This window comes from Oncorhynchus mykiss, chromosome 25 (genome assembly GCF_057628025.1).
Source record: "Oncorhynchus mykiss isolate SJ-2025 chromosome 25, ASM5762802v1, whole genome shotgun sequence".
Lineage (NCBI taxonomy): Eukaryota > Metazoa > Chordata > Actinopteri > Salmoniformes > Salmonidae > Oncorhynchus > Oncorhynchus mykiss.
This window is the reverse complement of record NC_143046.1, coordinates 80,710,127-80,733,631: the sequence shown is the minus strand read 5'-3', so window position 1 is coordinate 80,733,631 and position 23,505 is coordinate 80,710,127. Positions and strand designations below refer to the sequence as shown.

Genomic DNA, 23,505 nt, shown 5'->3' with positions numbered 1-23,505 from the left:
GACTCTCTCCTCTGCTTCTCTTCTCTTTCAGGTGGGAGGCCTTCAAGGCCATGGTTGTGGACAAGAAGCGTAAGGTGGATTCAGCTCTCAGCTACCACAACTATGGACTGGAGTGTGACGAGACAGAGGCCTGGATCAGGGACAAAACCCGGGTCATCAAGTCTACCCAGGACCTGGGCAATGACCTGAACGCTGTGATGACCATCCAGAGGAAACTCTACGGCATGGAGCGGGACCTGGCTGCCATCGAAGACAAGCTCAACTTCCTGAGGAGCGAGGCGGACCAGCTGGCCAAGGACCACCCAGACAACGCTGCAGACATCCTGTTTAGGAGAGCCGAGCTGGACGCAGCCTGGGATAACCTGAGGGCCACCCTGAAGGACCGGGAGGTGTGTTTTTTGTGTGAGTGTGTGTGTGTTTGCTATCTGGAGTTGATCCCCTCAAACAACAACAAATTGACTATTAAAGTTGTATTGAATTGTAGGACTCTCTTGGAGAGGTGTCCAAACTGCAGACCTTCCTACAGGACATGGATGACTTCCAGTCCTGGCTCTTCAAGACCCAGAAGGCCGTGGCATCCGAGGACTTGCCTGAGACCCTGCCCCAGGCTGAGCAGCTGCTGAACCTCCACGATGATGTATATGATGAAATGGATGCTCATGAGGAGGACTACCACAAGGTTAGTTTCAGTTTAGGATTTAAACTACAGTTTACACAAAGTCCTAACACACCAATACAAAGCAAGGGTAGCCCTTTACACTCATACCTTTATACAGATTGAAGATGGCAGATTTGGACACTGATAAGCACCTATTTTGGAACACAGTGGCTGTACAGTAACATGCTATACATGATGTTAGAGCTCTGGCTCTGCACTTCACAGCTCTCTATGGGTTTTGACTGACAGACGTTCTGAACTTGAGTACCGCATGTGACATATACAGGGTCAATGTTTATGATCTCTATGGTTTGAGGTATAGTAAGGATTAGCATGGGTAACCTTACTGTATAAAATGACAAAACCCCGGGAAATTCATTTTAACATCCCAATGTCGACAATAATGAAATTCCATAAAATAGGCTATACAACATGCACAGCATCAGATTAGCCAAAAATGTAATAGCACCGTTGGATGGAGCCGAGCACACACCCTGGATGGAGCCGATCAGACGCCCTGGGTGGACCCGATCAGACGCCCTGGGTGGATCCGAGCAGACGCCCTGGGTGGATCCGAGCAGACGCCCTGGGTGGATCCGAGCAGACGCCCTGGGTGGATCCGAGCAGACCCTGAAGTAGCACGAGGACTTTGTCGCATGGAAGCCTTTAGCGTATTTACTTGACGCAAAGTCACCATAAGTTCAAATCATATGCATAATTGACAGTGCTGGACTGCACATGCAACCCGAATGCAGTTAATAAACCCAACAGGAAACCCCTACAGTATAGCCTATAAAAGAACATGTGCCTTTTTTAGCTGTCATTGTGCATCTTCAGACAGTCACAAATTTGATAGACCTATGTACAATTCACTACATAGGGCCTAGGCATCTCTGCCACAGATGTAAAGTCTGTTAACAATTCAGTGGCAAAAATACTATCTTCTCCTGTCCTATAGAGCCTAGGCTATTTTCCTATCCAGTCTCATTCCCACTGAAACCCCATATCATGACTCCTGCCTCACATGAAAATTCCTAACTTTATTTTGTAATCCATAGGTTGTATTATCAAAGCACATCTCTCACAAATGCATGTTAAAATCCCACTATAACATTTATCCCGCTTCTCTGTGCTGTCTTGTTCTCATTTGGGCAGCAAGTACATGTCCAGCAGCATACCACCCTGCATCCCAGTGCTGGCTTACCTCTGAAGCTAAGCAGGGTTGGTCTTGGTCAGTCACTGGATGGGAGACCAGATGCTACAGGAAGGGGTGTGAAAGGGCCAGTAGGAGGCACCCTTTCCTGGTCTCCAGGGCAGTGATTGGGGACATTTCCTGGTGTAGGATGCTGTTTTTCAGGTGGGATGTTAAACAGGTGTCCTGACTCTCTGTGGTCACTAAAGACCCCATTATTGTAAGAGTAGGGGTGTTGACCCTGGTGTCCTGGCTAAATTCCCAATCTGGTCACCTAATCATCCCCAGCTTACAAAAGTGCTTTCCTCCTCTCCCATGTAACTATTTTTGTTGCTGGAAATGAGAATGTGTTCTCAGTCAACTAACCGGGTTATATAAAATTAAAATAAAGAACTTTGGTAGAGAATGTGTGATCAACAAACAGAATGTAAATATGGATATTTTTTTGAAAGAGTTGGTCCCCGTTAAGATAGGTCTACCTTGATATTTAAACTCTTTCTACTCTTCATCTCCCCCTAATTCATGAGCTGATCTGTACAATCATCAACTACTTTTTATTATTGCTTTTTATTTTAGTCTACTTGGTAAATATGCTCTTCTAGTAAATATGTTATTTTAGTCTACTTGGTAAATATGCTCTTCTAGTAAATATGTTATTTTAGTCTACTTGGTAAATATGCTCTTCTAGTAAATATGTTATTTTAGTCTACTTGGTAAATATGCTCTTCTAGTAAATATGTTATTTTAGTCTACTTGGTAAATATGCTCTTCTAGTAAATATGTTATTTTAGTCTACTTGGTAAATATGCTCTTCTAGTAAATATGTTATTTTAGTCTACTTGGTAAATATGCTCTTCTAGTAAATATGTTATTTTAGTCTACTTGGTAAATATGCTCTTCTAGTAAATATGTTATTTTAGTCTACTTGGTAAATATGCTCTTCTAGTAAATATGTTATTTTAGTCTACTTGGTAAATATGCTCTTCTAGTAAATATGTTATTTTAGTCTACTTGGTAAATATGCTCTTCTAGTAAATATGTTATTTTAGTCTACTTGGTAAATATGCTCTTCTAGTAAATATGTTATTTTAGTCTACTTGGTAAATATGCTCTTCTAGTAAATATGTTATTTTAGTCTACTTGGTAAATATGCTCTTCTAGTAAATATGTTATTTTAGTCTACTTGGTAAATATGCTCTTCTAGTAAATATGTTATTTTAGTCTACTTGGTAAATATGCTCTTCTAGTAAATATGTTATTTTAGTCTACTTGGTAAATATGCTCTTCTAGTAAATATGTTATTTTAGTCTACTTGGTAAATATGCTCTTCTAGTAAATATGTTATTTTAGTCTACTTGGTAAATATGCTCTTCTAGTAAATATGTTATTTTAGTCTACTTGGTAAGCATTTCACTGTAAAGTTGACACTTGTTGTATTCGGCGCATGTAACAAATACAGTTTGATTTGATTTGACTTTACTTTTTTTGGACAACTTTTAATATTACTTCACTACATTCCTAAAGAAAATAATGTCTTTTTTACTCCATACATTTTCCCTGATACCCAAAAGTACTCGTTACATTTTGAATGCATACTGGACAGGAAAATGGTCCAATTCACACACTTATTAAGAGAAGATCCCTGGTCATCCCTACTGCCTCTGATCTGGCAGACTCACTCTAAACACGTGCTTGGTTTGTAAATTATGTCTGAGTGTTGGAGTGTGCCCCTGGCTATCTGTAAATAAAAAAAATAAACATTGAAATGGACGTCTGCTTTGCTTAATATAAGGAACTTGAAATTAGTTCTACTTGTACTTCTACTTTTTTCACTTAAGTATATTTAAAACCAAATACTTATAGACTTTTACTCAAGTAGTATTTTACTGGGTGACTTTCACTTTTACTTGAGTCATTTTCTATTAAGGTATCTTTACTCTTACTCAAGTATGGCAGTTGGGTACTTTTCCCACCACTGGCCCTGCCCTGGGTTGTTCTGAACAGAATGAGTCTATATTCGTCCATTGTGAAGAACATAGTTGGGTACTTTTCCCACCACTGGCCCTGCCCTGGGTTGTTCTGAACAGAATGAGTCTATATTCGTCCATTGTGAAGAACATAGTTGGGTACTTTTCCCACCACTGGCCCTGCCCTGGGTTGTTCTGAACAGAATGAGTCTATATTCGTCCATTGTGAAGAACATTTGCAGCGGTGCACCTGAATGCTTGACTCCTTTCTATGTGCACCAAAGTTATACATCTGTTCTCTGAATTGCCCTGTGAAAGCCTATCACTGTGAGATCATACTTTATAACTTAGCTAGTCATGTTGGCAATAGAACAATCTTTTGAATGATGCCCACCTGACCAAGATTGTGATTTATAATGGGCAGTTTTTGAATAAACTACAACAGTAATTGTGTGATGGCGGGGATGCAGGGCTGTGTTCCAAACAAAACAACTACAAGTGTACTTGTTCTAGTTCCTCAATGGCACAGCTAGGAGAGATCAAAAACTAAGCTTATAATTTAACTATTTTTTTTGTCATAAAAGTGCATTAGAATGTCCTAGGACCTGTGCACATTTTGGAGAGGTGCTTGGCCAGTTGGAGACACCAGTTAGACCTCTCACTCAAACCCTTGTCATTTTTTGGTCTTATCTACCCCACATTTTCCCGGAATATTCTTATCATGTTACTGAATTTATCCAGATTTCGTTATTAACAAATGCGGTAAAGTACAGTAAATGTCAAATCGACATAAAATCAACAGTGTGATGTTTGGATTCAGTCTTGTGTCAGGTGAACTGTTGTGTCCTCAACTTTGGTCTAATCATTTTCTCATCATCTCCAAACTGTTCCCTTTCAGTTGCTACCATGCTTATGAATATGCATTTCACATTTCTTCTGTAAGAACATTTACAATTTAGCCTTATCCAAAAAAGAGTTATAGATTGAACAGCGGGTTCACAACAGTTAGGAAAATGTACATATTACAAAAACGTATTTGATGTGGAACAGCAAGCATAACTCAATCTAATTCAAGTCAATTCAATTTATTTCAGGTGAGGGACACGGGTGTGGCGGTAACCCAGGGCCAGCTGGACGACCCTCAGTACCAGGAGCTGGACAAGAGGCTGAAGGGTCTAGACCGCGGCTGGGACGAGCTCCACAAGATGTGGGACAGCAGGAAGGGCTTCCTGGACCAGGGCCTGGGCTTCCAGCTGTTCATGAGGGACACCAAGCAGGTGGAAACCATCCTCAACAACCAGGTAAGATAACTTGTTCTCATTGACTTACGTAGATAAATAAAGGTTTCCAAACATCCTCAAACACTAGATAAGATTAACCAATGTTGTGATACCAAGTCGTTATTGTAAAAGATCATTTGTTCTCAGTGATTTGCCTGGCTAACTAAAGGTTTACAACAACCAGGTAAGAAGATACAAAATATTTAAATGTTTTCTTCCATAAGCATTTCCCTAATGTATTTGTATTGTGGGTTTTACTGTGAGTGCTGGAGTGAGTAAGATTTTCTATGTATTCATTACACATGGCCCGAGTTGTGGAGTAATGGATTACAAAAAAACTGCAATCCGTTACGTTACCAGCAAAAATATTGTAATCAGATTACCAATACTTTTGAAAAACTAGATGATTAATTCTAGGATTACTTTTCATTTCAGAAAGGATGTTTGTGGAAAAAATGACATTCAAATCAGCATTGAAAAAGGCTCAAGTTTAAGTTTGTTCCTCCTGAGTGAGTCTGACCACAAGTCAGAGACCAAAATGAAGACACACCAAATGTGTTTGATGGATCGTGGGAAAAGAGTAGGAATAGATTTATATAGGCTACAGTCCAAGCTATGTCTTCCAATGGTGCCACTGCCAGAGGTGGGACCAAGTCATTGTTTTACTAGTCTCATGTAAGTCTCAAGTCTTAGCACTCAAGTCTCAAGTCCTAAACTATCTATATATTTATTACTTTCCAAATAAACTTTATATTTCCATGGAAATACATGGGTAGCCATGAGAAAGACCCCCCCCCCCCCCCAATAGTGATCGACTATTGAGGATTGCTATGGGGCGCAATCGGGTGATGTAGGCTTGTACACAATTGCTCAATCTTGGGTGCAATGATCACGTTCCTGCACTGACTGACTGTGTGGAGGCTCATTGATTTAACGTTACGTTAGCCTACATGATACACCAGTAAAGTAATAAATTATATAGCTGTCGGCCATATTAGCCACGACTTACCGTTCTTTGTGCAGCTTCAAATGTCAAACAAAGTTGGAAACTGTTACGCCTCCGTCTGTCATTTTCTTCCTGCATGTTTTGTAAGTTGCTGTTCAAGTCAAACTGTAATCCGTTAAATGAAGAGTTGATGCTGCACACTTTTTTTAATAGCATAATTTTTAATATTTGGGCTTGAGGGTATCACGTCAGGTTGAGTCATAAGGCTCAAGTCCAAGTCAAGTCACCAGTCATTGGTGTTAAAGTCGAGTTGCGAGTCATCATATTTGTGACTCGAGTCTGACTCGAGTCCAAGTCATGTGACTCGAGTCCACACCTCTGGCAACTGCTGTCAGCATCCAAAGATTCAACTTGAATAAACGTTTGGAGGTAAGGACGACATGGGCTATACATTTAGCACTTATTTTTATATCTACATAGCACATTGATGTGAATCACACTGCTGCTCTCTCATTTAACTATTTGCGCCTCATGGATTGTGGCTTTTATGGATGGCTGTTCACAAATGTATATGTGTATTTTAACCCAATAATTGTTTAATTGAAGTTTAAGCTGCCTATCAATCATTGTCCCAGCCTATGGATTCAAAGTTTGAGGGAGTTCCTCTCTTCTACACTCCTCTGTAGAATTGTGCTCCATACTATCAACAACTAAGTTTATTGTTTATTGCTCGATGTAATTTGTGCTGATTCCCCCCAAAATCCATAAGCCTAACGGACACATGCTCAAACTCGTACACTTTTGATAGACTTACATAAGCAATCTGTAGTTGATACATACATTTTTGTTCTTATAAATGAATGATTTAATTTTTTAAATGTTTTTTTTATTTAACTAGGCAATTCAGTTAAGAACAAATTCTTATTTACAATGACGGCCTACCCCATCATAAACCTGGACGATGCTGGGCCAATTGTGCGCCACCCTTTGGGACTCCCAATCATGGCCGGTTGTGATACAGCCTGGAATCAAACCAGGGTGTCTGTAGTGACGCCTCTAGCACTGAGATGCAGTGCCTTAGACCGCTGCATCACTCTTAAAGGGAAAGTAATCCGATTACATTCCTCAGGTTGGGTAATCCAAAAGTTACATTGCTGATTAGCATTTTGGACAGGTAACTAGTAACTGTAATGGATTACATTTAGAAAGTAACCTACCCAACCCTGCACATGGCAAATAAGGTGAACATTTGAAACATGGAATGTAAATGGAGTTAAAAATCCAATGAAAATGGATAGCTGTACAGCAGAAAATAAACTATGTGACTAAAACACTGATTTGTTTGTGACTGTATGGCTACTGCAATACACACTGCCAAGCCTGACACCCTGGACGGAGCAGATATTTGATTCATTGTTTGTCACTCTGTGGCAGGAGTACACTTTGGCCCACACAGACAAGCACGACACCCTGGATGGAGCCGAGCAGGCCCTAAAGAAGCACGAGGACTTTGTCTGCACCATGGACGCCAACATGGAGAAGCTTGCCAGCACGCTTGAGGGGGGACAGAGATTGGTGGACAGTGGGAACCTCTACTCCCCCAGGGTCCAAGACAAGATGGACTCCATCCATGACAGGTCAGTCTTTTTCTGGTATAACATTTGCTTAATTACTTTAATAATGAAAATGGGAAGCAAAATCACCCTACAAATGAAATCAGTTTTCTTCTAAAAGACAGGACAGTTGAAAATAAATCAAATAAAACATCTTAGTATATTATCCATAAATGAATATAAATGGCCCCCTCTTTTATTATTTTGATTCGAGTGTCAGTCATGGGTTTACAATGGGTCACCCTCTATCTGTACTTCCACGGAGAAAATCTCTACACTACACTACCTGACCCATTGACTTTTACTTGTTCCCCAGGAGCAGCTTGGTCTGTTCCCTCAGTAGTGAGTGTTAAGCACATAGAGTAGTTCAGCTAACTATTATCCTGCCACTCTGAGGAGTATGAAACACATAGGTTGTCTCCCAAATGGCACCCTATTCCCTACATACTGTAAGTGGACTATAAAGGGAATAGGGTGCCATTTGGGATACAAACATACTATAGAGTAGTTCAGCAAGCTATTATCCTGCCATTTTGAGTCGGCTAGGTCAGCAATACATCACTACATTGAGCAAGTGGATGCTCTTTCTCCCATTAACGTACGCCATCACCATCTGATCCGATTCCACTCTAAGGGAGACAGGAGGGGGGCACCAGACACCTGCTATGATGGGTATTGATCCCAGAGAGAGTGCTCTTCGCTGTGTTGCTTCAAAGAGCAGGGGCTGTAATTGGAAAGGCTCAGTAGGGGATTGCATGTTTTTTACTTCTGAAGGTAAACACCCCACCATCGGTCTCTGTTTTGGCGACCTTGGTCGTATTCATTAGGCACCAAACGAAAGGAAATGGGCTGAAACAGAAAGGGACAACCTGGAATGAGATATGCTCATTTTCGTTTTCTGTTACAAAATGGTTTTATAATGCTTTCCGTTGTGTGCCCTACTGAACACAACCTTGCGGATATGGGAGTGAGTGTAATGTGTTATTCTGTGTCTCTGTGTGTTTGATCTGCAGGTACAACAAGAACCGAGGCAAAGCCAACGAGGTGACAGGGATCCTCAAGGATAACCGTGATCTTCAACACTTTCTGCAAAACACTCAGGATGTAAGTTATTTTATTTATTTTCTGGGGACACGATAGATAGATGTGTTCCTGTCTACTTCTTACTAGTGTTCTTGTCTGTGCTGACTCTGTATTGCTCTCCCTCTCTCCATCCTCTACCTCTCCTCTCTCCACCTCTCCCTCTCTCCACCCTCTACCTCTCCTCTCTCCACCTCTCCCTCTCTCCATCCTTTCCTCTCTCCACCTCTCCTCTCTCCATCCTCTCCTCCTCTCCTCTCTCCACCTCTCCTCTCTCTCCACCTCTCCTCTCTCCACCTCCCTCTCTCCATCCTCCACCTCTCCCTCTCTCAATCCTCTCCCTCTTCACCTCTCCTCTCTCCCTCTCTCCATCCTCCACCTCTCCACTCCCTCTCTCCACCTCCCTCTCTCCACCTCTCCCTCTCCACCTCTCCTCTCTCCCTCTCTCCCTCTCCACCTCTCCTCTCTCCCTCTCTCCCTCTCCACCTCCTCTCTCCCTCTCTCCATCCTCCACCTCTCCTCTCTCCATCCTCCACCTCTCCTCTCTCCATCCTCTACCTCTTCTCTCTCCACCTCTCCCTCTCTCCACCTCTCCTCTCTCCACCTCCCTCTCTCTCTCCTCTCTCCACCTCTCCCTCTCTCCACCTCTCCCTCTCTCAATCCTCTCCCTCTCCACCTCTCCTCTCTCCACCTCTCCTCTCTCCCTCTCTCCATCCTCCACCTCTCCACTCCCTCTCTCCATCTTCCCCCTTCCTCCCCCACTTCCTCCTCCACCCGTCATCCATCCTTCTCTCTATCTCTCCAGCTGACTCTGTGGATAAACGAGAAGATGTTGACTGCTCAGGACGTGTCGTACGACGGAGACAGGAACCTTCACACCAAGTGGAAGAAGCATCAGGCCTTCATGGCTGAACTGGCCTCCAACAAAGACTGGCTCAACAAGATAGACCAGGTGTGTGTGTGTGTGTGTGTGTGTGTGTGTGTGTGTGTGTGTGTGTGTGTGTGTGTGTGTGTGTGTGTGTGTGTGTGTGTGTGTGTGTGTGTGTGTGTGTGTGTGTGTGTGTGTGTGTGTGTGTGTGTGTGTGTGTGCGCAAGGTGACATATCTACACTGAGCTAGTCAGAGCCTGTTCTCTACTCTCTCCACTGTAGAATCAGTTACTGTTTATCCTTGCTACAGTGCCTTGCGAAAGTATTCGGCCCCCTTGAACTTTGCGACCTTTTGCCACATTTCAGGCTTCAAACATAAAGATATAAAACTGTATTTTCTTGTGAAGAATCAACAACAAGTGGGACACAATCATGAAGTGGAACGACATTTATTGGATATTTCAAACTTTTTTAACAAATCAAAAACTGAAATATTGGGCGTGCAAAATTATTCAGCCCCTTTACTTTCAGTGCAGCAAACTCTCTGCAGAAGTTCAGTGAGGATCTCTGAATGATCCAATGTTGACCTAAATGACTAATGATTATAAATACAATCCACCTGTGTGTAATCAAGTCTCCGTATAAATGCACCTGCACTGTGATAGTCTCAGAGGTCCGTTAAAAGCGCAGAGAGCATCATGAAGAACAAGGAACACACCAGGCAGGTCCGAGATACTGTTGTGAAGAAGTTTAAAGCCGGATTTGGATACAAAACGATTTCCCAAGCTTTAAACATCCCAAGGAGCACTGTGCAAGCGATAATATTGAAATGGAAGGAGTATCAGACCATTGCAAATCTACCAAGACCTGGCCGTCCCTCTAAACTTTCAGCTCATACAAGGAGAAGACTGATCAGAGATGCAGCCAAGAGGCCCATGATCACTCTGGATGAACTGCAGAGATCTACAGCTGAGGTGGGAGACTCTGTCCATAGGACAACAATCAGTCGTATATTGCACAAATCTGGCCTTTATGGAAGAGTGGCAAGAAGAAAGCCATTTCTTAAAGATATCCATAAAAAGTGTCGTTTAAAGTTTGCCACAAGCCACCTGGGAGACACACCAAACATGTGGAAGAAGGTGCTCTGGTCAGATGAAACCAAAATTGAACTTTTTGGCAACAATGCAAAACGTTATGTTTGGCGTAAAAGCAACACAGCTGAACACACCATCCCCACTGTCAAACATGGTGGTGGCAGCATCATGGTTTGGGCCTGCTTTTCTTCATCGGGGACAGGGAAGATGGTTAAAATTGATGGGAAGATGGATGGAGCCAAATACAGGACCATTCTGGAAGAAAACCTGATGGAGTCTGCAAAAGACCTGAGACTGGGACGGAGATTTGTCTTCCAACAAGACAATGATCCAAAACATAAAGCAAAATCTACAATGGAATGGTTCAAAAATAAACATATCCAGGTGTTAGAATGGCCAAGTCAAAGTCCAGACCTGAATCCAATCGAGAATCTGTGGAAAGAACTGAAAACTGCTGTTCACAAATGCTCTCCATCCAACCTCACTGAGCTCGAGCTGTTTTGCAAGGAGGAATGGGAAAAAATGTCAGTCTCTCGATGTGCAAAACTGATAGAGACATACTCCAAGCGACTTACAGCTGTAATCGCAGCAAAAGGTGGCGCTACAAAGTATTAACTTAAGGGGGCTGAATAATTTTGCACGCCCAATTTTTCAGTTTTTGATTTGTTAAAAAAGTTTGAAATATCCAATAAATGTCGTTCCACTTCATGATTGTGTCCCACTTGTTGTTGATTCTTCACAAAAAAATACAGTTTTATATCTTTATGTTTGAAGCCTGAAATGTGGCAAAAGGTCGCAAAGTTCAAGGGGGCCGAATACTTTCGCAAGGCACTGTATATGCCACATGCTATAATAAGTCAGAATGTTGTCCCCTGAACGTCACCTTCTATCATCATCCTTGCTCTTCATAAAGGCTTCTAGACAAACTGGCTTCTGTTTCTGTTTACGTGATTAAAATAATAATGTAAAAAGTAAGAATCAATCAATCAATCAAATGTATTTATAAATCATTTTTTACATCATCCGATGTCACAAAGTGTTACACAGAAATCCAGCCTGAAACCCCAACAGCAAGCAATGCAGATGTAGAAGAACGGTGGCTAGGAAAAACTCACAGGGCAGGATATCCTGTTTCTGTAGCATGTACTGGACATTAGTCTATCATGGTAATCATATAGTGTATCCCATCATAATCCTTATCATCCATGTACCCTGCTTGTCATCCACAGGAGCTGATGGATTCTATAAAAAGTAAGAATGTTTCTCCTGAATGTGGCCTTTCTAATCTCCCCTTGTTGTCATCAACATCCACACAGGAGGGTCAGGAGCTGATGGACTCCAAACCTGATTTCGAGCCAATCGTGACGGTGCGTCTGGCCAGGCTGCATGAGCTGTGGGACAAGCTGGAGTCCACTGCCGAGGACAAGGCCCGTCTGCTGTTTGATGCTAACCGCTCCGAGCTGTTTGACCAGAGTCAGGCTGACATGAAGAAGTGGCTGGCTGAGCTGCAGAAGGAACTACAGGGAGACGACGAGGTCAAGGACCTCACCAATGCCAACATCCTGCTGAAAAAGCACCAGGTATGTGTGTGTGTCTGTATGGAGGGGGGTGTCTGTGTGGAGGGGGGTGTCTGTGTGGAGGGGTGTGTCTGTGGGGAGGGGTGTGTCTGTCAAAAGTTGTGTCTGTCAAAAGTTGTGTCCTATGTCTGGCTAGCCTCTCTAACCCCCCTCACACCTCCAGCAAACAGAGAACCACGTGCGTGACCGAGCCAGGGAGCTGGAGGATCTCCAGGAGGCTGTCCAGAAGCATGGTGGCCCGGCCGGGAGCAGGGAGGACCAGCCGGAGCTGGAGGCTGAGCAGCAGGCCATTCAGAGGGACTTCCAGCAGCTCCTCACCCCCCTGGCCCAGCGCAGGGGCAAGTTGGAGGCAGCCAAGGCCGTGCATCAGTTCTACCGGGACCTGGCTGATGAGATTGTGAGGATGCCTTTCAGCTTATTGTCAACCCCATTATACTGTAGTATTGTTTTTACTATCTGAAACCTGTCAGAATGCTTTCTCAGATAATTGCTGACATGAACACTGTGTTATCCTTCACTGCTCTCTCTCTCTCTCTCTCATTCTCTATCTTTCTCTCTCTATCATTCTCTATCTTTCTCTCTCTATATATCTTTCTCTCTCTCTCTTTCTCTCTCTCTGTCTTTCTCTCTCTCTCTTTCTCTCTCTCTTTCTCTCTCTCTTTCTCTCTCTCTCCATCTGTCTTTCTTTCTGCCGGTCTATCGTAGCTCTGGGTAGAGGAGAGGTTGCCCCTTGCGATGTCAGATGAACATGGCAGCAACCTCCAGACGGTCCAATTGCTGTTGAAGAAGAACCAGACGTTACAGAGGGAGATGAAGGGCCACCAGCCGCGGGTGGAGGAGGTGTTGGAGCGTGGCCGGAGGATGGCATCAGCCGCTACAGAGGAGGGCGGGCCGGAGGCAGAGCGTATTGGAGAGCAGGTGTGCACACACACACCAGTGGTGGCTGCTGAGGGGAGGGCAGCTCATAATAGTGACTGGAATGGAGTCAATGGAATGGCATCAAACATGTGGTTTCCATGTGGTTGATAACATTCCATTCAGGCCATTATTATGAACCGTCCTCCCATTAGCAGCCTCCACTGACACACACACACACACACACACACACACACACACACACACACACACACACACACACACACACACACACACACACACACACACACACACACACACACCCACACACACACACACACACACACACACACACACACTCCCTTTCATATTTCCTTCAACCCTGATTATCGGTTTGTTTTGAGACTGTGTTTTCTTTGTGTTCTATATTGTAAAGCATCTGTATAAAGGGCTATAGAAAACCTGTGTATCGCTTTGATTCCAGGTGAAGGAGCTGAAGGAGGTGTGGGCCAGGCTACAGGAGGAGATGGCTAAGAGGAGAGACCGGCTGAATGGATCTAACCGGGCCCATCAGTACTACAACGATGCTGACGAGGCAGAAGCCTGGATAGGAGAGCAGGAACTCTACATGATTGCTGATGACAAGGCCAAGGTCAGGATGGAAGGGGAGAGGAAAGGAGGGGAGAAGGGGAGAGGGGAGGAGAGGAGAGGAAAGGGGAGGAGAGGGGAGGAAGGGAGGAGAGGAGAGGGGAGGAGGGAAAGAGAGGAGAGAGGAGGTGAGAGGAGGGAGGAGGAGAGGAGGCAGAGGCCTGGATAGGACAGCAGGAACTCTACATGATTGCTGATGACAGGTCCAAGGTACTATTCACAAAAAATGTTTAGAACTATCAGGTAGCTCTATTGATTAATTTGAGAGTGGTTTTTATTTCCCTTTATAGCAAACCAAGTGGTGGGGATGCTGTTTGGCTGAAAAACAAATGACAGGTTGTGACTTTAAAGTGTTCATTTGTTCTCCACCATTCGCCAGGATGAGCAGAGTGCCATGTTGATGTCGAAGCGTCACCTGATAGTGAAGCAGGCTGTAGATGTCTACTCAGACTCCATCCAGAAGCTGTCTGACCGTGCTCAGAAGATGCTGAATGAAGACCACCCTAATGGGTGAGTGCAACCCAGACACCAGTCTGTCAGTCATCTTACCTTGTGTATTACGATGTAGCTTGTCACCTTCTCTGTAGGCCTCAGAGTATTCAAGACTATGTTGCATAAATGTATTAATCAATTTTTCGAATTGGTCTCTTGTTTCTCACTATGTAACAGTATATTTGAGAGAGGGAGGGTGTGGTTATGATTGTGTCTCTAACCAATCAACGATCAGACAGCTATGAAACAGTAAAGCCATGATGCATGATGATGACATGTCTCATCTTGTCAGTCACTCTCTCTTTCTCCTCTCTCTATCCTGATCTCTCTCTCTCAATTCAATGATCTCTCTCTCTCAATTCAATTCATGTATCTCTCTCTCAATTCAAGTATCTATATTTCTCTTCTCTCCTCCCTCTCCCTCTCTGTCTCTCATTCTCTTTCTCTCTCGCTCTCTCTCCCCACAGTGAATCTATCATCCGTCGCCAGGGCCAGGTGGATAAACAGTACGCTGGTTTGAAGGACTTGGCAGAAGAACGCAGGAGGAAGCTGGACCATGTCTATCATCACTTCCTGCTGAGCCGAGAGGTGGAGGATCTGGAGCACTGGATCGCTGAGAGGGACGTGGTGGCCTCCTCACAGGAGATGGGACAGGACCTGGACCATGTTACAGTGAGGAGGGAGGGAGAGGATGGCAGGGAGGGAGGGCTAGGACCTCTGGAGGGCTTCAATGAGCTTCCCAGGGGTACTGAAGCTGGGGGAAAACTAACAAATAAATGTAAAGTTCTAGGTAGCTGAAGGGATAGAGAATGGTCCAAGCATGAAGTCCCACCTTGTATTAGTTCTCTCTGTAATATTCTGTATTCTTATGACGTATATCCACGCTCTTATAATTGCTTTATTATCTTCACATTTTTAAGATGATTTTATTTTCCGTTTCCTTCTCCAAATCAAAAACGTCCAGATCCTGAGGGACAAGTTCCGTGACTTTTCCCGGGAGACAGGGATGGTGGGACAGGAGCGGGTGGACTATGTGAACCAGACGATAGATGAGCTGATCAAGGCGGGCCACACGGAGGCTGCTGCCATGGCTGATTGGAGGGACAGCGTCAACGAGAGCTGGGCTGACCTGCTGGAACTCATAGACACCCGAGTTCAGCTCCTACAGGCCTCCCACGACCTGCTCAAGTCAGTCTGCACACAACCTGCTCATGTCAGTCTGCACACAACCTGTTCATGTCAGTCTGCATACAACCTGCTCAAGTCAGTCTGCACACAACCTGCTCATGTCAGTCTGCACACAAATGACGGCAAATGGTTCATCAATGCCACTAACTGTTTTTGGCTTTGTATGCCTAGGCTCCAAAACAAGACAAACACAAAAAAAACATTTAGACATTTCATAGATGTTTGAGATCTGACTTCTGACAGATGAAAGTAGATTATATTTGTACACCACAGTGTGGTCTGATGGGTCAGCTGTAACAGAATGTCCTGGTCGTTCTCAGGTACTTCGATGATGGGAAGGAGCTGGTGTCTCAAATCCAGGAGAAACTAAATGAGATTCCTGCTGACCTGGGAGAAGACTTCAGCAAGGCAGATACCTTCCACCGCATGCACGCCGCCTTCGAGAGGGACATCAGCGCCCTGGGAAAACAGGTACACCTTAACCCCATACTGCCTGTTTGGCCTGGAGTTGAGAGGTCTACAGGAGAGGCAGCATTAAGACTAAGAGATATTATGCTGACTAGAGATGGCGCTAGTGTACAGCCATGTACAGTTGTGGCCAAAAGTTGAGAATGACACAAATATACATTTTCACAAAGTCTGCCTCCTCAGTTTGTATGATGGCAATTTGCATATACTCAAGAATGTTACGAAGAGTGATAAGATGAATTGCAATTAATTGCAAAGTTCCTCTTTGCCATGCAAATGAACTGAATCTCCCCCCAAATATTTCCACTGTATTTCAGCCCTGCCACAAAAGGACCAGCTGACATCACGTCAGTGATTCTCTCGTTAACACCGGTGCAAGTGTTGACAAGGACAACGCTGGAGATCACTCTGTCATGCTGATTGAGTTCGAATAACAGACTGGAAGCTTCAAAAGGAGGGTGGTGCTTGGAATCATCGTTCTTCCTCTGTCAACCATGGTTACCTGCAAGGAAACACGTTCCGTCATCATTGCTTTGCACAAAAAGGGCTTCACAGGCAAGGATATTGCTGCCAGTAAGATTGCACCTAAATCAACCCTTTATCGGATCAAGAACTTTAAGGAGAGCGGTTAAATTGTTGTGAATAAGGCTTCAGGGCGCCCAAGAAAGTCCAGCAAGCGCCAGGACCGTCTCCTAAAGTTGATTCAGCTGCTGGATCGAGGCACCACCAGTACAGAGCTTGCTCAGGAATGGCAGCAGGCAGGTGTGAGGTGGAGACTTTTGAAGGATGGCCTGGTGTCAAGAAGAGCAGCAAAGAAGCCACTTCTCTCCAGGAAAAACATGAGGGACAGACTGATATTCTGCAAAAGGTACAGGGATTGGACTGCTGAGGACTGGGGTAAAGTCGTTTTCTCTGATGAATCCCCTTTCCGATTGTTTGGAAAAACAACATCCGGAAAAACACTTGTCCGGAGAAGACAATGTGAGCGCTACCATCAGTCCATGCCAACAGTAAAGCATCATGAGACCATTCATGTGTGGGGTTGCTTCTCAGCCAAGGGAGTGGGCTCACTCACAATTGTGCCTAGGAACACAGCCATGAATAAAGAATGGTACCAACACATCCTCCAAGAGCAACTTCTCCCAACCATTCAGCATGATGGAGCACCATCATAAGGCAAAAGTGATAACTAAGTGGCTCGGAGAACAAAACATAGATATTTTGGGTCCATGGCCAGGAAACTCCCCAGACCTTAATCCCATTGAGAACTTGTGGTCAATCCTCAAGAGGCGGGTGGACAAACAAAACCCCATAAATTCTGACAAACTCCAAGCAATGATTATGCAACAATGGGCTGCCATCAGTCAGGATGTGGTCCAGAAGTTAATTGACAGCATGCCAGGGTGGATTGCAGAGGTCTTGAAAAGGAAGGGTAAACACTGCAAATACAGTGCCTTGCGAAAGTATTCGGCCCCCTTGAACTTTGCGACCTTTTGCCACATTTCAGGCTTCACACATAAAGATATAAAACTGTATTTTTTGGTGAAGAATCAACAACAAGTGGGACACAATCATGAAGTGGAATGACATTTATTGGATATTTCAAACTTTTTTAACAAATCAAAAACTGAAAAATTGGGCGTGCAAAATTATTCAGCCCCCTTAAGTTAATACTTTGTAGCGCCACCTTTTGCTGCGATTACAGCTGTAAGTCGCTTGGGGTATGTCTCTATCAGTTTTGCACATCGAGAGACTGAACTTTTTTCCCATTCCTCCTTGCAAAACAGCTCGAGCTCAGTGAGGTTGGATGGAGAGCATTTGTGAACAGCAGTTTTCAGTTCTTTCCACAGATTCTCGATTGGATTCAGGTCTGGACTTTGACTTGGCCATTCTAACACCTGGATATGTTTATTTTTGAACCATTCCATTGTAGATTTTGCTTTATGTTTTGGATCATTGTCTTGTTGGAAGACAAATCTCCGTCCCAGTCTCAGGTCTTTTGCAGACTCCATCAGGTTTTCTTCCAGAATGGTCCTGTATTTGGCTCCATCCATCTTCCCATCAATTTTAACCATCTTCCCTGTCCCTGCTGAAGAAAAGCAGGCCCAAACCATGATGCTGCCACCACCATGTTTGACAGTGGGGATGGTGTGTTCAGCTGTGTTGCTTTTACGCCAAACATAACGTTTTGCATTGTTGCCAAAACGTTCAATTTTGGTTTCATCTGACCAGAGCACCTTCTTCCACATGTTTGGTGTGTCTCCCAGGTGGCTTGTGGCAAACTTTAAACAACACTTTTTATGGATATCTTTAAGAAATGGCTTTCTTCTTGCCACTCTTCCATAAAGGCCAGATTTGTGCAATATACGACTGATTGTTGTCCTATGGACAGAGTCTCCCACCTCAGCTGTAGATCTCTGCAGTTCATCCAGAGTGATCATGGGCCTCTTGGCTACATCTCTGATAAGTCTTCTCCTTGTTTGAGCTGAAAGTTTAGAGGGACGGCCAGGTCTTGGTAGATTTGCAGTGGTCAGATACTCCTTCCATTTCAATATTATCGCTTGCACAGTGCTCCTTGGGATGTTTAAAGCTTGGGAAATCTTTTTGTATCCAAATCCGGCTTTAAACTTCTTCACAACAGTATCTCGGACCTGCCTGGTGTGTTCCTTGTTCTTCATGATGCTCTCTGCGCTTTTAACGGACCTCTGAGACTATCACAGTGCAGGTGCATTTATACGGAGACTTGATTACACACAGGTGGATTGTATTTATCATCATTAGTCATTTAGGTCAACATTGGATCATTCAGAGATCCTCACTGAACTTCTGGAGAGAGTTTGCTGCACTGAAAGTAAAGGGGCTGAATAATTTTGCACGCCCAATTTTTCAGTTTTTGATTTGTTAAAAAGGTTTGAAATATCCAATAAATGTCGTTCCACTTCATGATTGTGTCCCACTTGTTGTTGATTCTTCACAAAAAATACAGTTTTCTATCTTTATATTTGAAGCCTGAAATGTGGCAAAAGGTCGCAAAGTTCAAGGGGGCCGAATACTTTCGCAAGGCACTGTATTGACTCTTTGCATCAACTTCATGTAATTGTCAATAAAAACCTTTGACACTTATAAAATGCTTGTAATTATACTTCAGTATTCCATAGTAACATCTGACAAAAATATCTGAAGACACTGAGGCAGCAGACTTTGTGAAAATTAATATTTGTGTCATTCTCAAAACGTTTGGCCACGACTGTACAGTTCAAGTTATATCAAGGTGAGTAATCATATCAAGATGTATTTATACAGCACATTTCAGACATGAAATGCAACTCAATATGCATCATGGAAAAAACGAATGAAAACGAATGAAAATAAAAGCTGAAATATTTACTACACAATAAACATGAGGATAAAAAAACAGCAACAATAAAGACTGAAAAGCACCCCGAGGTAAAGCAAAGCTAAAAAGGTACACCGCAGTGTGTTCTGATGGGTGGAGCTAAAGACAGCGTTTGTTTGTGTATGGCATGCAGGGCTCCCTGTAGCAACACATTGCAATATCCCTGAACCCCAGTTGTGATTGGAGTTGTTCAAATCCGGCTCAAAGGGCCATAAAGAAAAGAACAGCATCTAACTTAGAGGGCATGAAAGTCTTCTACATTCAGGTTTCTCTCTGTCACCACCATAGTATAACAGTATCATTTTTTATAGATATAGAAAAAGCACCTCCACCTCCCTCCTTCTCCCCCACAAGGTGCAGCAGTTCCAGGAGACAGCGGCCCGTCTGCACGCCCAGTATGCTGGGGACCAGGCTACAGAGATCCAGGCCCAGGAGAAGGACGTGGTGGAGGCCTGGAAGGCTCTTCTGGATGCCTGTGACGGCCGCAGGAAACGCCTGGAGGAGACAGCTGACAAGTTCCGCTTCTTCACCATGGTCCGAGACCTGATGGCCTGGATGGAGAGCACCATACAGCAAATAGAGACACAGGAGAAACCACGGTAAACTCTTGTGACCGACTGTTGACATAAATTCTAGCTAGCTAGTGCAACCAAGACTGCGGGGGGAGGCAAGGAGGTCCCATGTCTCCGTTGGAGCCAGGTGTTGGCAACACCACAGTTGTGGGTTTAATTCCCGCTCGTACTGAATATATGCATAGAAAAGCATCTTCATGACTACACAATAGGAAACGGAGGAGAGTGGACAGGCAATATGGAGGGGTGAGGGGATGGAGAGAGAGAGCGATAAAGTTAGATGATAACCTTTCTACCTCTCCCCAGGGACATGCCATCAGTAGAGCTGCTGTTTGGGTGACAGGATGGAGAGATAGAGGGATGGAGCGATAGAGGATAGAGGGAGAGAGAGGGTGGAGAAAGAGAGCAGAGAGAGATAGAGCGATAGAGGATAGAGCGATAGAGGATGGAGAGAGAGAGAGGGTGGAGAAAGAGAGCAGAGAGAGATAGAGGATGGAGAGAGAGGGTGGAGAAAGAGAGCAGAGAGAGAGAGCGATAGAGGATGGAGAGAGAGAGAGGGTGGAGAAAGAGAGCAGAGAGAGAGAGCGATAGAGGATAGAGCGATAGAGGATGGAGAGAGAGAGGGTGGAGAAAGAGAGGGTGGAGAAAGAGAGCAGATAGAGGATAGAGGATGGAGCAATAGAGGATGGAGCGATAAAGGATGGAGCGATAGAGGATGGAGCGATAGAGGGTAGAGAGAGAGGGTGGAGAGAGAGGGTGGAGAAAGAGAGCAGTGAGAGATAGAGGATAGAGCAATAGAGGATGGAGAGAGAGAGAGAGGGCGGAGAAAGAGAGGGTGGAGAAAGAGAGGGTGGAGAGAGAGAGTGTGGAGAGAGAGAGGGTGGAGAGAGAGAGGGTGGAGAGAGAGGATAGAGAGATAGAGAATAGAGCGATAGAGGATGGAGAGAGAGAGGGTGGAGAAAGAGAGCAGAGAGAGATAGAGAATAGAGCGATAGAGGATGGAGAGAGAGAGGGTGGAGAAAGAGAGCAGAGAGAGATAGAGGATAGAGCGATAGAGGATGGAGAGAGAGAGAGGGTGGAGAAAGAGAGCAGAGAGAGATAGAGAATAGAGCGATAGAGGATGGAGAGAGAGAGAGTGTGGAGAAAGAGAGCAGAGAGAGCGATATAGGATGGAGAGAGAGAGCGTGGAGAAAGAGAGCAGAGAGAGATAGAGCGATAGAGGATAGAGCGATAGAGGATAGAGCGATAGAGGATGGAGAGAGAGAGGGTGGAGAAAGAGAGGGTGGAGAAAGAGAGCAGATAGAGGATAGAGCGATAGAGGATGGAGAGAGAGAGGGGGGAGAAAGAGAGCAGAGAGAGATAGAGAATAGAGCGATAGAGGATGGAGAGAGAGAGTGTGGAGAAAGAGAGCAGAGAGAGCGATATAGGATGGAGAGAGAGAGGGTGGAGAAAGAGAGCAGAGAGAGATAGAGGATAGAGCGATAGAGGATAGAGCGATAGAGGATGGAGAGAGAGAGGGTGGAGAAAGAGAGGGTGGAGAAAGAGAGCAGATAGAGGATAGAGCGATAGAGGATGGAGCGATAGAGGATGGAGCGATAGAGGATGGAGCGATAGAGGGTGGAGAGAGAGGGTGGAGAAAGAGAGCAGTGAGAGATAGACGATAGAGCGATAGAGGATGGAGCGATAGAGGATGGAGCGATAGAGGATGGAGCGATAGAGGATGGAGCGATAGAGGATGGAGCGATAGAGGATGGAGCGATAGAGGGTGGAGAGAGAGAGTGGAGAGAGAGGGTGGAGAAAGAGAGTAGTGAGAGATAGAGGATAGAGGATGGAGAAAGAGAGAGAGGGCAGAGAAAGAGAGGGTGGAGAAAGAGAGGGTGGAGAGAGAGAGGGTGGAGAGAGAGAGGGTGGAGAGAGAGAGGGTGGAGAGAGAGGATAGAGAGATAGAGGATAGATCAATAGAGGATGGAGAGAGAGAGAGAGGGCGGAGAAAGAGAGGGTGGAGAAAGAGAGGGTGGAGAGAGAGAGGGTGGCGAGAGAGAGGGTGGAGAGAGAGAGGGTGGAGAGAGAGGATAGAGAGATAGAGAATAGAGCGATAGAGGATGGAGAGAGAGAGGGTGGAGAAAGAGAGCAGAGAGAGATAGAGGATAGAGCGATAGAGGATGGAGAGAGAGAGTGTGGAGAAAGAGAGCAGAGAGAGCGATATAGGATGGAGAGAGAGAGCGTGGAGAAAGAGAGCAGAGAGAGCGATAGAGGATAGAGCGATAGAGGATGGAGAGAGAGAGGGTGGAGAAAGAGAGCAGATAGAGGATAGAGCGATAGAGGATGGAGAGAGAGAGGGGGGAGAAAGAGAGCAGAGAGAGATAGAGAATAGAGCGATAGAGGATGGAGAGAGAGTGTGGAGAAAGAGAGCAGAGAGAGAGCGATATAGGATGGAGAGAGAGAGGGTGGAGAAAGAGAGCAGAGAGAGATAGAGGATAGAGCGATAGAGGATAGAGCGATAGAGGATGGAGAGAGAGAGGGTGGAGAAAGAGAGGGTGGAGAAAGAGAGCAGATAGAGGATGGAGCGATAGAGGATGGAGCGATAGAGGATGGAGCGATAGAGGATGGAGCGATAGAGGATGGAGCGATAGAGGGTGGAGAGAGAGGGTGGAGAGAGAGGGTGGAGAAAGAGAGCAGTGAGAGATAGAGGATAGAGCGATAGAGGATGGAGAGAGAGGGTGGAGAAAAAGAGGGTGGAGAAAGAGAGCAGATAGAGGATGGAGCGATAGAGGATGGAGCGATAGAGGATGGAGCGATAGAGGATGGAGCGATAGAGGGTGGAGAGAGAGAGTGGAGAGAGAGGGTGGAGAAAGAGAGTAGTGAGAGATAGAGGATAGAGGATGGAGAGAGAGAGAGAGGGCGGAGAAAGAGAGGGTGGAGAAAGAGAGGGTGGAGCGATAGAGGGTGGAGAGAGAGAGGGTGGAGAGAGAGGATAGAGAGATAGAGGATAGAGCGATAGAGGATGGAGAGAGAGAGGGTGGAGAAAGAGAGCAGCGAGAGATAGAGGATAGAGCGATAGAGGATGGAGAGAGAGAGGGTGGAGTAAAAGAGCAGAGAGAGAGCGATATAGGATGGAGAGAGAGAGGGTGGAGAAAGAGAGCAGAGAGAGATAGAGGATAGAGCGATAGAGGATAGAGCGATAGAGAGTGGAGAAAGAGAGGGTGGAGAAAGAGAGGGTAGAGAGAAAGAGAGCAGAGAGAGATAGAGGGGGGTCCGCTCACCAACCAAGATTTCACAAAATGGGAGGAACACCAAATTGAAACTCTGCATGCAGATTCCTGCAAAAATATCCTCAGTGTACAATGTAAACACCAAATAATGCATGCAGAGCAGAATTAGGCCAATACCCACTAATTATCAAAATCCAGAAAAGAGCCGTTAAATTCTATAACCACCTAAAAGGAAGCGATTCCCAAACCTTCCATAACAAAGCCATCACCTACAGAGAGATAAACCTGGAGAAGAGTCCCCTAAGCAAGCTGGTCCTGGGGCTCTGTTCACAAACACAAACACACCCCACAGAGCCCCAGGACAGCAACACAATTAGACCCAATCAAATCATGAGAAA

General features: G+C 44.8%; 1 protein-coding gene across 3 annotated transcripts in view; it reads left to right on the top strand.

The window, feature by feature from the left end:
• The window catches only part of LOC110505825 (spectrin beta chain, erythrocytic), a 116,335-nt gene that overhangs the window by 66,800 nt on the left and 26,030 nt on the right, over window positions 1-23,505 (top strand). For all 3 annotated transcript variants that reach the window (XM_036962964.2, XM_036962963.2, XM_090221264.1), the window contains 15 exons: window positions 32-389; window positions 485-679; window positions 4,912-5,118; window positions 7,478-7,680; window positions 8,670-8,760; window positions 9,542-9,688; window positions 12,015-12,278; window positions 12,439-12,672; window positions 12,981-13,193; window positions 13,615-13,782; window positions 14,158-14,288; window positions 14,738-14,942; window positions 15,235-15,458; window positions 15,779-15,929; window positions 19,678-19,922. In XM_036962964.2, coding sequence (XP_036818859.2) covers window positions 32-389; window positions 485-679; window positions 4,912-5,118; window positions 7,478-7,680; window positions 8,670-8,760; window positions 9,542-9,688; window positions 12,015-12,278; window positions 12,439-12,672; window positions 12,981-13,193; window positions 13,615-13,782; window positions 14,158-14,288; window positions 14,738-14,942; window positions 15,235-15,458; window positions 15,779-15,929; window positions 19,678-19,922 — 3,036 coding nt within the window. The remainder of the gene's footprint in view (window positions 1-31; window positions 390-484; window positions 680-4,911; window positions 5,119-7,477; window positions 7,681-8,669; window positions 8,761-9,541; window positions 9,689-12,014; window positions 12,279-12,438; window positions 12,673-12,980; window positions 13,194-13,614; window positions 13,783-14,157; window positions 14,289-14,737; window positions 14,943-15,234; window positions 15,459-15,778; window positions 15,930-19,677; window positions 19,923-23,505) is intronic.